Source organism: Pleurodeles waltl, chromosome 1_1 (assembly GCF_031143425.1).
Source record: "Pleurodeles waltl isolate 20211129_DDA chromosome 1_1, aPleWal1.hap1.20221129, whole genome shotgun sequence".
Classification (NCBI taxonomy): Eukaryota; Metazoa; Chordata; class Amphibia; order Caudata; family Salamandridae; genus Pleurodeles; species Pleurodeles waltl.
In genome coordinates, this window is record NC_090436.1 from 556,193,340 (window position 1) to 556,210,989 (window position 17,650).

The 17,650-nt window shown below is 44.3% G+C and overlaps 1 protein-coding gene across 1 annotated transcript in view; it reads left to right on the plus strand.

Annotated features, from left to right (window-relative positions):
- The window catches only part of FAM174A (family with sequence similarity 174 member A), a 71,484-nt gene that overhangs the window by 43,504 nt on the left and 10,330 nt on the right, over nt 1-17,650 (plus strand). Inside the window, exon 2 of the mRNA XM_069226009.1 lies at nt 13,413-13,547. Coding sequence (XP_069082110.1) covers nt 13,413-13,547 — 135 coding nt within the window. The remainder of the gene's footprint in view (nt 1-13,412; nt 13,548-17,650) is intronic.

Below are 17,650 nucleotides of genomic sequence, written 5' to 3' on the forward strand. Positions count from 1 at the left end.
AGAGCACCTCAGTTCTTGCAGTCAGTGCACTGTGCTGCTCCAGTACTGTGACCTCGGGTGCAGCTCCATCAGTGCACCGCAGTTCACACACTCCAAGCCCTCAGCTGTGCCAGTGCCAGAAACCCCACACATGCTGTCTGCCAGAGCACCTCAGTTCGTCAGTACACTCTGCTGCTGTAGTAATGGGACCTCGGGCGCATCTCCAAAAGTGCACCGCAGTTCACACACTCCAAGCACTCTGCTGTGCCAGGGCCAGGAACCCCACACACACCGTCTGCCAGAGCACCTCAGTTCTTACAGTCAGTACAGACTGCTGTTTCAGTACTGGAACCTCGTGCACAGCTCCATCAGTGCACCTCAGTTCTATCCCGGCAAGGTCACTTCCTTTCCTATACTGGGTCCCCGCTCACATTAAGTTCCATCACAATAGCTCAATTCTAATAGTCAGTCCCACCGTCAAGCCAATACTGGACCCAAAAGAGCAAAGCAAAGCACAGCTCAGCCAGTGCACCTCAAGTCTAACATCCAACACCACTGTTGATGGGAACCACCACAGCTCCCCCAGAATCAATCAATTCTAACATTCAAAGAACATTTCTTTTCTGATCTAAGGCTCACACATGCTCTTCAGGACTCCTCACTTCTGTTGTTCTGAGGCAATGCCACTCCCATACTGGGCTCTACTCGCAGCTTCACCAGGGCACCTCGAGTTTAACACTCTGCAACACTGGCACGCCAGTACTAGGTTCCACCCGTAGCTCAACTAACATACCTCACTTCTGACCTTGTGTGCCCCTTACTATTGCAGTACTGCAGCCCACATACAACTGTCAATGCACCTCAGCCCTAACCTGCAGCACCCCATTATTTTAATATCCGGAATTACACAGCGCTCCGTTTCTCATTACTCACCCACTGCCTTTCTGTTATTCCAGCTCTGGGCCAGTACACAGCTCTGTCTATGCCCCCAATCCTGATGTGAAGCTTCTGAATATTGCTGGATTGGGGTTCACATTCAACTCTGCTAATACACCTCCTGCTGTCTGCAGTGCCTCTTGCTGTTCCTCACACTGACTTCTGTTTGAGGTCGTGGGAGGGGGCAATTAAATCTATTCTTAGCTACTATTTTTATTTGGGAGGGTCTGTTTCAACTATCTCACTCTGTTCTTTCCTTTACTCTGTTTACTCTGAGTTTTCTTTCTCCCCCACTGTTCTTCTCTTTTCAGTTCATAAAGTCCATGTTAAAAGTTTTGATCTTTCTTTCAGCTGTTTGTTTCTACTCTCCCTTTTTAAAACAAATGTCCCTCTTCCTCTTGCTCCCTCCTCTTTCAAACTTGCAAAAACGTGGTAATTTCCTTCCTTGTTTCATTCCTCTCTTTTTTTTTTTCATCAGGCGTTCATTTTTTCACTTTTTTCCTCTTTACTTCATTCTTTTTTTATTTGCTTTTTCCTTTGACTATGTATGCTTCCTTTCCTTTTTTTTTTTTTTAAATATTTTTTTTTAGATCTTTCGTCCTTCCTTTCTCTGGTGTTTTTATTTTCTTTATCTGTCAATTCACCTTTCACTATAAATCCCTCTTTTTCCCGTCTGTATGTGGAAGCCACAAGTTCCTTGTTGGACCGAAGTATCTGTGGGAAATGTGTCAGTACATACATGCCCTGGTTCTTTTGCTGCTTGTTTCTCTCACAGTCTCTCTTTTTATCTCTAATATTCATTTTTCTCTTTCTTTTCACACTTCTTTCGTTATTTTTTTCCTCTTTATCTTTCATCTGCTATACTCCTTCCCTATTTTATTTTGCCTCTAATGTTTGCTCTATTTCTTCCCTTAGATATGTTTTCATTTTCTCGTTCTTTCTTTTTCTTTCTTTTATTTCTTTGTGACCCCTTCTCTTTCTTCCTTTTGTCTGTTGTATTTGTTTCGCTTCTCTTTTTCTTCCCCATCCACTTTCTCTCCTGAGGCCTAGTTTTAGGAGGCTGGCCTGGCTTATAGTGGGTACCTTGTGGTACTTACACCCTGTGCCAGATCCAGTTATCCCTTATTAGTAGAATAGAGGTGTTTCTAGCAGCTTAGGCTGATAGAAGGTAGCTATGGCAAAGCAGCTTAGGCTGAACTAGGAGACATGCAAAGCTCCTACTATACCACTTATATCACATAGCACCATATCATAAGAAAACACAATACTCAGAGTTACTAAAAATAAAGGTACTTTATTTTTATGACAATATGCCAAAAGTATCTCGGAGAGTACCCTCACTTAGAAGGTAAGTAATATACACATGTTATATGTACACAAACACAAAATAGGTAAGTAACAGTAAAGAAAAGTAGTGCAACCAATGTAGAATCACAATAGGATGCAATAGGTGAACACAGGTCTAGGGGCAACACAAACCATATACTCCAAAAGTAGAATGCAAATCACGAATGGACCCCAGATCTATGGGAGCTTGTAGAGGGTCTCTGGGACTGTAAGAAAACAGTCAGGGTGCCCAAGATACCCCACCCCAAGACCCTGAAAAGTAGGAGTAAAGTTACCCTACTACCCCGGAAAGACACACTAGTCGTGATAGGGGGATTCTGCAAAGACCACAAGCACCAGCAAAACATTGATGACGGATTCCTGGACGTGAGGACCTACAAGGCAAGGCGTGCTGGATGTTGCAGAAGTGTTTCCACACAGAAAGACCGCAAACAAGCCTTGCTAGCTGCAAGGGTCGCGGTAGAGGTTTTTGGGTGCTGCTGGGGACCAGGAAGGACCAGGATGTCGCCCCTTGGAGGAGGAGACAGAGGGGACGCTCAACAAGACAGAGAGCCCCCGCAGAAGCAGGCAACATCCGCAGAAGTACCGGAGCAGGCACTTAGAAGATTGTTGTAACCGGAGTCACAAAAGGAGGGTCCCACGACGTCTGAGTCCAACTCAGAGGGTTGAGCACTGCAGGACGGAGTGCTGGGGACCCAGGCTAGGCTGTGCACAAAGGAATCCTTGGAGAAGTGCACAGAAGCCGGAGCAGCTGCAAATCACTCAGTACACAGCTTTGCAGTCTAGCGTGGGGAGGCAAGGACTTACTTTCACCAAACTTGGACTGAAGGATCTCTGGACTGTGTGGGTCACTTGGATCTAGCTCCTGTGTTCCAGGGACCACGCTCGTCAGGATGAGAGGGGACGCAGAGGACCGGTGATGCAGTCTTTTGGTGCCTGCATTAGCAGGGGGAAGATTCTATCGACCCACGGGAGATTTCTTATTGGCTTCCAGTGCAGGGTGAAGGCAGACAGCCCCCAGAGCATGCACCACCAGGAAACAGTTGAGAAAACCGGCAGGATGAGGCACTACAATGTTGCTGGTAGTCGTCTTGCTACTTTGTTGCAGTTTTGCAGGCGTCCTGGAGCAGTCAGCAGTCGATCCTTGGCATAAGTCGAAGAGGGAAGTGCAGAGTAACTCTGGTGACCTCTTGCATTCGTTATCTGACGAATACCCCAGAGGAGAGACCCTAAATAGCCAGAAAAGGAGGTTTGGCCACCAAGAAAGGTAAGAGCCTATCAGAAGGAGTCTCTGACGTCACCTGCTGGCACTGGCCACTCATAGCAGTCCAGTGTCCACCTCTAAATCCAAGATGGCAGAGGTCTGGGACACACTGGAGGAGCTCTGGGCACCTCCCCTGGGAGGTGCAGGTCAGGGGAGTGGTCACTCCCCTTTCCTTTGTCCAGTTTCGCGCCAGAGCAGGGCTGGGGGATCCCTGAACCGGTGTAGACTGGCTTATGCAGAGATGGGCACCATCTGTGCCCATCAAAGCATTTCCAGAGGCTGGGGGAAGCTACTCCTCCCCAACCCTCACACCTATTTCCAAAGGGAGAGGGAGTTACACCCTCTCTCAGAGGAAATCCTTTGTTCTGTCTTCCTGGGACAGGGCTGCCTGGATCCCAGGAGGCCAGAAACCTATCAGAGGTGTTGGCAGCAGCAGCAGCTGCAGTGGAGACCCCGGAAAGGCAGTTTGGCAGTACCCCAGTACTATGCTAGAGACCCGGGGGATCATGGAATTGTCCCCCCAATGCCAGAATGGCATTGGGGGGTCAATTCCATGATCTTAGACATGTTACATGGCCATTTTCGGAGTTACCATTGTGACGCTATACATAGGTAGTAACCTATATATTGCACGCGTGTAATGGTGTCCCCGCACTCAGAAAGTCCGGGGAATTTGCCCGGAACGATGTGGGGGCACCTTGGCTAGTGCCAGGGTGCCCACACACTAAGTAACTTTGCACCCAACCTTCACCAGGTGAAGGTTAGACATATAGGTGACTTATAAGTTACTTATGTGCAGTGGTAAATGGCTGTGAAATAACGTGGACGTTATTTCACTCAGGCTGCACTGGCAGGCCTGTGTAAGAATTGTCAGAGCTCCCTATGGGTGGCAAAAGAAATGTTGCAGCCCATAGGGATCTCCTGGGTACCTCAGTACCATATACTAGGGAATTATATGGGTGTTACCAGTATGCCAATGTGAATTGGTAAATTTAGTCACTAGCCTGTTAGTGACAAATTTGGAAAGCAGAGAGAGCATAACCACTGAGGTTCTGGTTAGCAGAGCCTCAGTGAGACAGTTAGGCATCACACAGGGAACACATACAGGGCACATAGACTAAAACAACATATATACAGTGAAATATGGGGGTAACATGCCAGGCAAGATGGTACTTTCCTACACAACCCTACCCAAACGAAGGACAATAAGACTAGCCATGACCTGATGAGTCTTCATTGTCTAAGTGGAAATATCTGGAGAGTCCATCTGCATTGGAGTGGGTACTCCCAGGTCTATGTTCCACTGTATAGTCCATTCCCTGTAGAGATATGGACCACCTCAACAATTTAGGGTTTTCACCTTTCATTTGTTTTAGCTAAAGTAGAGGTTTGTGGTCTGTCTGAACAATAAAGTGAGTGCCAAACAGGTATGGCCTCAACTTTTTCAGTGCCCAGACTACAGCAAAGGCCTCCCTCTCAATGGCAGACCAACGCTTTTCTCTAGGGGTCAACCTTCTGCTGATAAAAGCAACTGGTTGATCCTGGCCCTCAGAATTCAGATGTGACAAGACTGCCCCTACCCCTAATTCAGATGCATCAGTTTGAACAATGAATTTCTTGGAGTAACATGGGCTTTTTAGGGCAGGTGCAGAGCACATGGCCTGTTTGAGCTCCTCAAAAGCTTTCTGACTGCTAGCTGTCCACAATACCTTTTTAGGCATCTTCTTACTAGTGAGATCATTAAGTGGGGCTGCTATGGAGCCATAGTTTTTAATGAATCTCCTGTAATACCCAGTGAGGCCTAGGAAGGCTCTCACCTGGGTCTGAGTTGTAGGGGGAACCCAATCCATGATTGTCTGGATTTTCCCCTGAAGTGAAGCAATCTGTTCTCCACCTACCAGGTGTCCCAGATAAACCACCTTTCCCTGCCCTATCTGGCACTTTGAGGCCTTGATAGTGAGGCCTGCCTTTTGCAGGGCCTCCAAAACTTTCCAAAGGTGGACCAGGTGCTCATCACAGGTGGAGCTAAAGACAGCTGTATCATCTAGATATGCTGCACTAAAAGCCTCCAACACTTGCAGGACTGTGTTCACCAACCTCTGAAAAATGGCAGGTGCATTTTTCAAACCAAAGGGCATCACTGTAAATTGGTTGTAAATCTCCTATAGTTGAAAATGCAGGATGTAGTGCCTAGCACAATTGAAAAGAGTTCAGAAAATTGTCCAAGGAGATTTATACAGTTGTCTTTCTGTTCTGCAGTCAGACAATCTGCCAAAACTACTCCCTCCACTAAAGCATCATTTTTAGTGGTGGAAAAGAGATCAGGGAGAGGGTCACTCTCTTCTTCCTGTCCCTCATCTGTTGCCATGAGCAGGGTGAGATCAGCCCTGTCATAGTAGGGTTTTAGGCAGTTGACATGAATCACCCTAAGGGGACTCCTGGCAGTGCCCAGGTCTACCAGATAGGTAACCTCACCCTTCTTTTCAACAATGAGATGGGGTCCACTCCATTTGTCCTGGAGTGCTCTTGGGGCCACAGGCTCCAATACCCACACCTTCTGTCCTGGTTGGTACTGGATCAGAACAGCCTTCTGGTCATGCCATTGCTTCTGGAGCTCTTGGCTGGCCTGAAGGTTTTTACTGGCCTTTTTCATGTACTCGGCCATTCTGGAACTTAGGCCAAGTACATAGTCCAGTATGTCCTGTTTGGGAGCTTTTAAAGGTTGTTCCCAACCCTTCTTCACAAGTGTTAGTGGACCTCTTACAGGGTGTCCAAAGAGGAGTTCAAAGGGGCTGAAGCCCACTCCTTTCTGGGGTACATCCCTGTAAGCAAAAGGGAGGCAAGGTAAAAGGACATCCCATCTCCTCCTGAGTTTTTCAGGGAGTCCCAATATCATACCTTTGAGAGTTTTATTAAACCTCTCTACCAGTCCATTAGTCTGTGGATGATAAGGAGTGGTGAATTTGTAGGTTTCACCACATTCCTTCCACATTGCTTTCAAGTATGCAGACATAAAGTTGCTTCTCCTGTCTGATAGAACCTCTTTAGGGAAACCCACCCTGGAAAAGATTCCCAGGAGGATCTTTGCCACTGCAGGAGCTGTAGTGGTCCTTGGAGGAATTGCTTCAGGATATCTTGTGGCATGGTCCACAACCACCAAGATAAACCTATTGCCTGAAGCAGTAGGAGGGTCAAGGGGGCCAACTATGTCAACCCCTACCCTTTCAAAGGGGACCCCAACCACTGGTAGTGGAATAAGGAGAGCCTTTGGTGTGCCACCAGTCTTGCCACTGGCTTGGCAGGTCACACAAGACTTGCAAAAATATTTTGTGTCCTCTGACATCCTAGGCCAGTGAAACAAGGGGACAAGCCTTTCCCATGTTTTGATCTGGCCCAAATGCCCAGCCAAAGGAATGTCATGTGCAATAGTTAGGAGGAACTCTCTGTACTGCAGGGGAATGACCAATCTCCTGGCTGCTCCAGGTTTTGGGTCCCTTGCCTCTGTGTACTAGTGGTTGTCCTCCCAGTAAACTCTATGTGAGTCACTGACATCCCCATTTTGCTGCTTGACAGCTTGCTGCCTGAGACCCTCTAATGTGGGACAGGTTTGCTGTGCCACACTCAGCTCTTCCCTGGCAGGCCCCCTCCACCCAAAAGCTCAGCAGTGTCTGCTGCCAGCTCATCTGGTGAAGGTTCTGCACAGGGAGGAAATTCTTCTTCCTCAGAAGGAGAATCATCTGTAGAGGGAGGGATAGTGGGTAGGGATTTACCCTTGCTACCCCTAGCTTTAGGGAACACTTGGTCCATTGTTCCAGGATCCAAGTTACCCTGTCCTTTTTTTGTTTTTTGGCCTGAGCCCTTGTCAAAGCAAAAATATGCCCAGGAATGCCCAGCATTGCTGCATGAGCCTCCAACACCACTTCTGCCCAAGCTGATGTCTCTAAATCGTTCCCTAGTAGACAGTCTACAGGTAAATCTGAGTTAACCACAACTTTCTTTGGACCAGTAATGACCCCCCCCCCCCCTCCAGTTGAGATTTACAACAGCCATGGGGTGGCTAAGAGTGTTGTTATGAGTGTCTGTCACTTGGTACTACTGACCAAGTAGGTGTTGTTCAGGGTGCACCAGTTTCTCTATCACCATGGTAACACTGGCACCTGTGTCCATGTGGGCCTGAACCTCAACACCATTTATTAGGGGAAGTTGCTTGTACTTATCCATATTAAGGGGACAAGCAACCAAGGTGGCCAAATCAATGGCACCTTCAGTGACTAACACAGCCTCTGTGGTCTCCCTAACAAAACCAACCCCAACTACATTACCAATAATGAGCCCAGCTACTCCCTTGGATTGGCTATTTGTAGGTTTGCTCCCACCACCACTGCTATTACTAGGGGCACTAGAATTTGCAGTAGGGGTTGTGGTAGTGGGAGGTTCGGTGTTTTTCTTTGGACAACTGGCATCAGTTGTCCAATGGCCTTTGATTTTACACAAATAACACCAAGGCTTTTTAGGTTGATTATTGGAAGAGGATTTGGACCCACCACCCCCACCAGAGGATTTTTGTGGGCCTGATGAAGACTCAGTTTTACTTTTGTCCCCACCCTTGTCAGAAGACTTACCATCCTCCTTCTTGCCATCCTTGTCACCCCCTGTATGAACTTTTCTGTTCACTCTTGTTCTGACCCATTTGTCTGCCTTCTTTCCCATTTCTTGGGGAGAGGTCAGATCTGAGTCCACTAGATATTGGTGTAACAAGTCAGACACACAGTTATTCGGAATATGCTCTCTCAGAATAAGATTATACAGGCTTTCATAGTCAGAAACTCTACTTCCATGTAACCACCCCTCCAAGGCCTTCACTGAACAGTCTACAAAGTCTGTCCAGTCTTGTGAGGACTCTTTTCTGGTGTCTCTGAACTTAATCCTGTATTGTTCAGTGGTTAAGCCAAATCCATCCAAGAGTGCATCCTTCAAAACTGCAAAATTGTTAGCATCACTTTCTCTAACAGTAAGGAGCCTATCCCTACCCTTTCCAGTGAAAGATAGCCACAATATAGCAGTCCACTGCCTTTGAGGGACCCCCTGTACCATACAGGCCCTCTCAAGTGCAGCAAACCACTTGTTGATGTCATCCCCCTCCTTGTAAGGGGGGGGACTATCTTGTGCAGATTCCTGGAATCATGCTCTCTAACAGGATTACTATCAGGAATACTGCTGCTGCCACCATGGGGTCCAAACCCCAATCTCTGTCTCTCCTTCTCCAGGTCTAGGGATTCCCTATCTAAGGCCAGCTGTTTCTGTTTAAGCTTCAGTCTGGTCTCTTCAACCCTCAACTTCTTGAGTTCCCTTTCTAACAAGTTTTCCTCAGGGTGGGTGGGTTGGGAATGCTTGGACACAGAAGATAAATTGGAAACAACAGAGGGGGATCTGTCCCTAACTGACTGAACTCTGGCAACTTGGCCTCTAGGAATAAAGACTTCCCTACTGTGATGGGAACCTCCATTACTACTGACATTACTGGGTGTCCTGTTAGAGGGCAGATCCTGATCAGAACCCTCCCTACCTCCCTCAAGGAGATCCCCTGAGTCAGATTGGGAACCTTCTATTAACCTCTCATTTGATGTGCCTGCTTGGACTCATCATTTAAAATAAGCATGTTAAATAGAAATTATTTGGTAGGGTTCTTTCCTATCACTAAACCTCTTTCTAAGCAGAGACTCCTTAGGCTCTTGTAATTCAAATTGTCATAAGTAGTATTGACCATTTTAAGAGTAGAGTCTTCTACAGACATGATAGTAAAAGGTTTAGAAATAGTGAGAAGGAAGAAAAAGTTTCAGAACTTTTTAAAGAACAGAGAGACATTTTTTTTCTAACTTAGAAACTTTTAGAAGTTTTAGAATACTTTTCAGCACTTTTTACAAAGTGTGAGAGAAGAAAAGCAAAACTTTTTGGTTAGGTGTACATACATTGAACTGTTTTGTATATTATTCTCTTATGAAAAGTACACAATGACAAAGTGGTAAGTAGTTACAAGTACTTATCCCACCGCTGCACAACCAATGTAGGAGGCTGGCCTGGCTTGTAGTGGGTACCAGAGGTACGTACACCTTGTGCCAGGTCCAGTTATCCCTTATTAGTGTAGAAAAGGTGTTTCTAGCAGCTTAGGCTGATAGAAGGTAGCTATGGCAAAGCAGCTTAGGCTGAACTAGGAGACATGTAAAGCCCCTACTATACCACTGGTGTCATATGCACAATATCATAAGAAAACACAATACACAGAGTTACTAAAAATAAAGGTACTTTATTTGTATGACAATATGCCAAAAGTATCTCAGTGAGTACCCGCAGTATGAGGATAAGTTATATACACAAGATATATGTACACAAACCAACATTAGGTAAGTAATAGCAAGAAAAGTAATGCAAACAGTGTAGAATTACAGTAGATTGCAATAGGAGCACATAGGTATAGGGGCAACACAAACCATATACTCCAAAAGTGAAATGCGAACCACGAATGGACCCCAAACCTATGTGAGCTTGTAGAGGGTCGCTGGGACTGTAAGAAAACAGTGAGGGTTAGAAAAATAGCCCACCCCAAGACCCTGAAAGGTAGGTATAAAGTGCACCTACTACCCCCCGAGAGCACAGAAGTCGTGATAGGGTGATTCTGCAGGAAGAACAAACACCAGCAATGCAACAACAGTGGATTTCCGGACACGAGTACCTTTAAGACAAGGGGACCAAGTCCAATAGTCGCGACAGTGTCGAGTGGGCAGGAGCCCAGGAAATGCCAGCTGAGGGTGCAAGGGAGCTGCCACCGGATGGAAGAAGCTTGGAGTTCTGCAAGAAAGAAGAGAGCTAGGGACTTCTCCTTTGGAAGACTGATGTCCCACACCGCGATGAAGCTTGTAGAGGTGTTCCCACGAGAGAGACTGCAAACAAGCCTTGCTAGCTGCAAGGGTCGCGGTAGAAGGTTTTGGGTGCTGCTGTGGCCCAGGAGGGACCAGGATGTTGCCACTTGGAGGAGGAGACGGAGGGGGCGTGAAGGTTAGACATATAGGTGACTTATAAGTTACTTAAGTGCAGTGGTAAATGGCTGTGAAATAACGTGGACGTTATTTCACTCAGGCTGCACTGGCAGACCTGTGTAAGAATTGTCAGAGCTCCCTATGGGTGGCAAAAGAAATGCTGCAGCCCATAGGGATCTCCTGGGACCCCAATACCCTGGGTACCTCAGTACCATATACTAGGGAATTATATGGGTGTACCAGTATGCCAATGTGAATTGGTAAATTTAGTCACTAGCCTGTTAGTGACAAATTTGGAAAGCAGAGAGAGCATAACCACTGAGGTTCTGGTTAGCAGAGTCTCAGTGAGACAGTTAAGCATCATACAGGGCACATACTTATGAGCACTGGGGCCCTGTCTGGCAGGGTCCCAGTGACACATAGACTAAAACAACATATATACAGTGAAATATGGGGGTAACATGCCAGGCAAGATGGTACTTTCCTACACTGCCTTCCTGGGCTGGGGCTGCCCAGACCACAGGAGGGCAGAATCCTGTCTGAGGGGTTGGCAGCAGCTGCAGTGGAAACCCCGGAAAGGCAGTTTGGCAGTACCCGGGTTCTGTGCTAGAGACCCAGGGGATCATGGAATTGTCCCCCCCAACACCAGAATGGTATTGGGGTGATAATTCCATGATCTTAGAAATGTTACAAGGCCATGTTCGGAGTTACCATTGTGACCCTATACATAGGTAGTGACCTATGTATAGTGCACGTGTGTAATGGTGTCCCCGCACTCACAAAGTCTGGGGAATTTGCCCTGAGCGATGTGGGGGCACCTTGGCTAGTGCCAGGGTGCCCACACACTAAGTAACTTGGCACCCAACCTTCACCAAGTGAGGGTTAGACATATAGGTGACTTATAAGTTACTTATGTGCAGTGAAAAATGGCTGTGAAATATCGTAGACGTTATTTCACTCAGGCTGCAGTGGCATGCCTGTGTATGAATTGTCTGAGCTCCCTATGGGTGGCAAAAGAAATGCTGCAGCCCATAGGGATCTCCTGGAACCCCAATACCCTGGGTACCTCAGTACCATATACAAGGGAATTATATGGGTGTACCAGTGTGCCAATAAGAATTGGTAAATTTAGTCACTAGCCTGCAGTGACAAATTTAGAAAGCAGAGAGAGCATAAACACTGAACTTCTGGTTAGCAGAGCCTCAGTGATACAGTTAGGCACCACACAGGGAACACATACAGGGCACATACTATGAGCACTGGGGTACTGCCTAGCACTGGGGTCCTGCCTACCAGGATCCCAGTGACACAAGGGCTAAAACAAACATACATACAGTGAAAATGGGGGTAACATGCCAGGCAAGATGGCACTTTCCTACACTAGCTAACAGTGGAGCAACAGGTGCAGTGGCACCAGGGCCCGGAGACGTAGGGACCTCACTCAACTCTAATTGCTGCTATATTTTCGTACTGAAACTGCAGGGAACCATTTTCCTTTCTTACTCCAGGGCCCATGACACTGTTACTACGCCACTTGTCTAATTCATCTTTACTGCTGACTCCCGCTTTCCTTTCACTCTCCAATCTGTCCCAAATTATATTTTTGTTGCGGTTTTTGAGCATTATACTTTAATGCCAAAAGTTTATTTCCAATAGAGGTTTATATGGTAATTGTATATGTTTTACGATAGAGGAAGAAGGTAAATGGAAGTGCTTTAGATAAATGTTGGGCCACTGGAATTATATGGTAGGAAAAGATGAAATTAAGAGGTATGGTTGACTAATTTATGTGGCAAGATAAGTCCAGTTATTTATAATGTCAACAGCTCTAATTAAAACAGAAAATGCGGGACCTATTGCAGTGCAAATGCTTGTTCGTCTTTTCTGTACTACTCTCCACCCATTGTGAGAGCCAACCTTGAAAATCCTCTCCTTCTGATCAATATTCGCTATCAATTTTTGTTACTGCCAGTTCCTCGTCCCAAAATGACTTGCCCTTTCTAATGATGATTGTGTATAAATATGGGTCTTACCTTTCTTAAGGATCTTACGAGTTACATTGGGAGGGACGGGTTGTACCCTCAGATTTATATTTAGAATTACACGCGTGCCAGTAAGCAATACTGTGCGGGTGTAACGTGTAGGACTCAAGTGTGCCCTTTCCTCAGATCGAAGTTTGTCCTGTCTCTACGCTCTCCTTGCACCTCCTATTATATTAATGAGTTGTATAATTACATTTATATTGCATACCATTCTTTCTAGATACCTGAGGAATCCACTGTTTTCAAAACATAATACTTTACTGTTTTCTTCTCAAAGTACTTTTAACAATAGTTCATAATGTCGTGCAATTAATGGATGTGTGTTGTCTGTGTTAACTGGTATTTCTCAGACCCTTGACTGGTTGTGGCATGTTTGATATCGGTAGTTAAATAAAGCTATTTCAATATCAGTAACGTAGCATAGTTATTTTCAGTTGTATTGCAAGCAGCTTAATATTTTTAGCATGCTACAGATGCCAATTTGGTATCCTTCTGACTACACACGGCTGGGTTAGAGGTCATGGAACTGTGTTTAGTGGTTAAATACTGTCACCAATGTGCGTGAGGTAGCTTCAGCAATATGTGTGCCCTATAATCCTTATATTTTTTCTGTCCGATATTCTCACTAGAAGGGACCGACCATTCGCTTTCAACAACCATCCTGTACGATCTTTTATGTCTCTTTTTTAAGTTTTTGTTTTTTTTGTTTGTTTTTGTTTTTTATATTTAAAAAAAATGCGTATTTGAATTATGATGTTGATGTATAAATAGAATATTGTCAATATTCTATCTTCAAAAACTTTTTTTCAGGACAAGGAAGAGAGCCAAAAAGACGAAGCGGTATGGTGTTTTGAATACCAATATTGATAACATGGAATTAACACCTTTAGAACAAGATGATGACGATGATGATACCACATTGTTTGATGCCAATCATCCACGAAGGTATGTTGAATTAATGTTTGATACCAGGTGGCTCATGTTTGGGTTGTTTTCTTCTGTCCGCAAAAGTGGACACTCCAAATACAGACAGTTAACATTGTGTTTGTGGCATCCTTGTACCACTATCCGGTATTCTTCTGAGCATATTTTTTTTTTTAAAGTGGAACATGGCAGTTATAACTGCAGTCTCAAACTGTTTGATGTATCTTGCTCCAAAGTTACACAGTGTACCTCCGAAGCAAGACTGGTGTGCCTATCCTTTAACTGTAGCCAGCTCTGTCACATTCTTTGCGACCCAGGTGCACTACTCTTTTTTTTTTTTTTTTTTTATTATTTTTTTTTTTAATCAAACACCTTTTGTGTTGACATTTTCCTTACATCTAAAACTACCCATGCTGTCTTGCATGTAGCTGCCTCAACCTTTTTACTGCCACTATCCCTAAGTATTTTGAATATACTACACACCCCTTATTTAAATTTTACACGTGTGGACAAAAACTCTTGTCAGAGGTCTAATCATCATTTATAACCTGCCTCACTTTTAGGCCATGTCCAGTAGACTTAGAAGGAAAGAGGAAATTCCTGCAAGTGACCATGGTGTTAGCTTACAATCACCAAAGCCCTAGTTTGTTGTAAATTATCCAAGTGGTGGATACAGTGCGGTGGTTCACTAGGTTCTCCGCCGTTACTCACTCTACCTATATTTTTGGGTTTACTATAGTTGCACTAGTGAATTCACTTGGGGTAAGCATTAATTCCTTCAATATTAGGTCCCTAGTTTACTATCTAGCAGAAAATATTTCTCTGTTGAACACAGTTGCACCAGAAGCAAGTACGATGACTGACATAGTTGAGTCGATCAGTCTTTAGTTGGTTCAGTGTGAAGACTAGACAAGTTCTGGACATTCACTGGGGATTCAGGTACCATGTTGTATCCTGTCCATGTGTCTTGTAATAGAACACTATACAACTTGTTCTGGGTCCTAGCACCACCAAAAAATGTTCCCAAACACGTGGGTTTGTGATTAAGTATAGTTGTTATCTTAAGAGCCAAGATACTTAGGGGCTAATAACCGTTCATATAAAGAGTAATTACTTGCGTCAAGAATTAAGTTAAAAAGGAATATATTCAATAGTGTTTTGTAAAGAAATTCACTAATATTCTTATTCTATGCAGCAAAAGTTCGTGGGGGGATGCAGGTACTGCTCTTAAGTGGAAATATTTTCGGCCTTTTAGGTTTTATCGATAGAGAGAAACACTTTGTATCTAGTACAATCTTCAGTGGTCATATACTATCACCAGCCTAAGCAAACAGTGTAACAGAAGAACAATTTAAAAATCAATTTATGTGTTCCTTTATCTAAACCCGTAGATAATCACCCTTCCATCATTGTCATGAGAAAACTAGTAATCTCAAAAGAAAACATTTGAGAATAGGAAAACTGGTATGTGTTTTTCTCCCCTCTGAGTTATACTCCTCTCAGTTATGTTTTTCTCCCCTCATTGGCTGAGTGTGAGGAGTCAAGCAGTTCTGTCAGAGAATCTTTCATCTGCAGGTGGTATAGCAGATGCCTCAAAGCGCAAAATCAGTATGCACTTAGGGCCAGATGTAGCAAAACGCCAATTTGCGACTTGCAAATTGCGAGTCCCTGCAACTCGCAATTTGCAACTCGCAAATTGGTATGCAGAACGGTGTCTCAGACACCGTCTGCGAGTCGCTATGGGGTCGCAATGACCCACCTCATTAATATTAATGAGGTGGGTTGCAAATTGCGGCCCCATAGCGAGTCTAGGCACTCGCAAACATGGAGGCCTGCTGTAGTCAGCAGACCTCCATGTTCGTGACTGCTTTTAAATAAAGCAGTTTTTTTTTTGTTTTTTTTTAAGTGTAGCCCGTTTTCCTTAAAGGAAAACGAGCTGCACTTAAAAAAAAAAACCCGAAACCTTTAGTTTCGGTATTTTTTCAGGGCAGGGAGGACCACTCCCTGCCCTGAAAAAATATTTGTGGGTCCATTCACAAAGTGGAAGGGGTCCCATGGGGACTCCTTCCAATTTGCGAGTGGGTTACCATCCACTTCAAGTGGATGGTAACTGCGACTCCATTTGCGACCGCATATGCGGTCGCAAATGGAATTGCATTCCACTCCGAATCGCAAATAGGAAGGGAACACCCCTTCCTATTTGCGATTGTGACATGCATATTGCGAGTCGGTCCCGACTCGCAATATGCATTTCTGAATAGCAAAGAGGCTTTTTCGCCTCGCAAACGGCGATTTTCGCAGTTTGCGAGGCGCAAACCCTTTGCTACATCTGGCCCCTAGTTTGTTATTTTCTCATGACCAGAATTGATAATGTGCTGTTCTGTAAAATAGTACCAAGACTTTTAAAAAAATCAGGCAGATAAGCTGTCTGTAGTAGCTCTGTCACCCAGGTTGTACTTTGTGCTACACATGATGTATGTAGCTGGCTGCAAATAATGACTGCATGTCCTGTTCCATTAACAATGAAGCTTTACTGGCTAACTTGTCTAGGTTTTTATCCGAGAGCTTCTTAGTTTAGTTTTTGGCCAGTAAAGCAGAATGGTTGTGTTTTTCAGGTGATGGGAGTAACGCAGATCTTTAACATTTAATCTGTTTATTCAGTTACTACATAACACAATCCCCTTAAAGAACAGGATGGGTTGCAAACTCAATGAAATAGGACCCACTTTTAAAGTGTGTAAACCTCAAACTAGTTTACTTTTCGTAATATAATGAACCAGGATTCGTCTTTGAAACCCTTAAATTAAATTACGCAATAATGTAAAACCTCTGCAGGCAAGAAAGGAGGCGTGTCTGCTGCGGATATCAATGTCACACTACAGCACTTCATGACTGTTTTGCTGCTTTACCAGGATCGAGGAAAGTGTCTTAATAAATATTCGAAATGCGATGCAGTGCTTTCTTAATGGTTAAATAGTTTAAAGAAAATGCATAAAGAAATTAAGAGTACAGGTGTTTTGATGTTTATACATCCTATATATAATATATACAATCTTTATATATAATACATACAATCTTTATATATAATACACTCTGGCTTTCATCGGAGAGTTTGTTAGCCATTTTTTTTATTGTTGGAAGAATGCAGTCATTGAAAGAGAACACTTAATACTTCTTTACGACATTCCATGAAGCAGGCTCATTATTTTTCCATTAAAAAATGTGACTTAATTGTTGCATGCAGATAGATATCTTGGTATTATTTTAGTGTATGTATTGTGCATACAAATAAACTGCATTGACATTTTAAACTGTTTAACCAGCAGCCAAAATACAAATCTAAATACTCCTTTAATAATTATAATGGATTTCAAATCTTGGGGACAAGGAAAAATGTCTTGCTATATTTCACTTCTGCACCAAACCAAATGTGTACTCCTCACATTGTACTCCATGTAAACAATCTTCTGCATGCTATCTGTTTCCAGTTCTCATATTTTGTGTATCAGCCACCTACTGGGCTGGACCAGAAATGCCTATGGAGAGGAGAGACAGTAGTTGTTTCTGACCTTGGAGGTCTCTGTTGTTGCACAGTGAGATTTAATACATTCTTTCTCCACTACGTTATTGCACCAAAAAGTCAAACAAGTATCCCTCCCCATGTGCCAGTCAGATTACGTCTCAGTTTCTTGGGTAGTAGGGCTTCACCTCTCATGTGGGCACCCTCAGGTGCTATCAGAGGATTTACCTGTTCCTTCGAGCCTGACTCCTGATTGGAGCAAAAAAGGCTGGTGAGAAGAAGGCAGCCAAGCAAGTGTGCAACAGCCATCAAAACAAGAAAAAGCTAACGTTTACTACCTTTTATGATGCTTAGTGTCTTTCTCTGTCTCCCCCAAAGATCAAGCAGCACAGAAACAAGTGAAGTTACCAAAAGGAACAAATCCACTTCCAAGCATGCCCTTGAGTTTAGCCACCACCAGCATTCTTTCGAGAGATCACTACTACTCTATACTTGCCAAACCCTCGAGCATGTAGCCATTGAGACTGGCACTGTTACACCCCAGTTGAAGAATGAGGACATATGTGCTCTATTTGCTGCATTGATTCTCCCAATAAATCCTTTA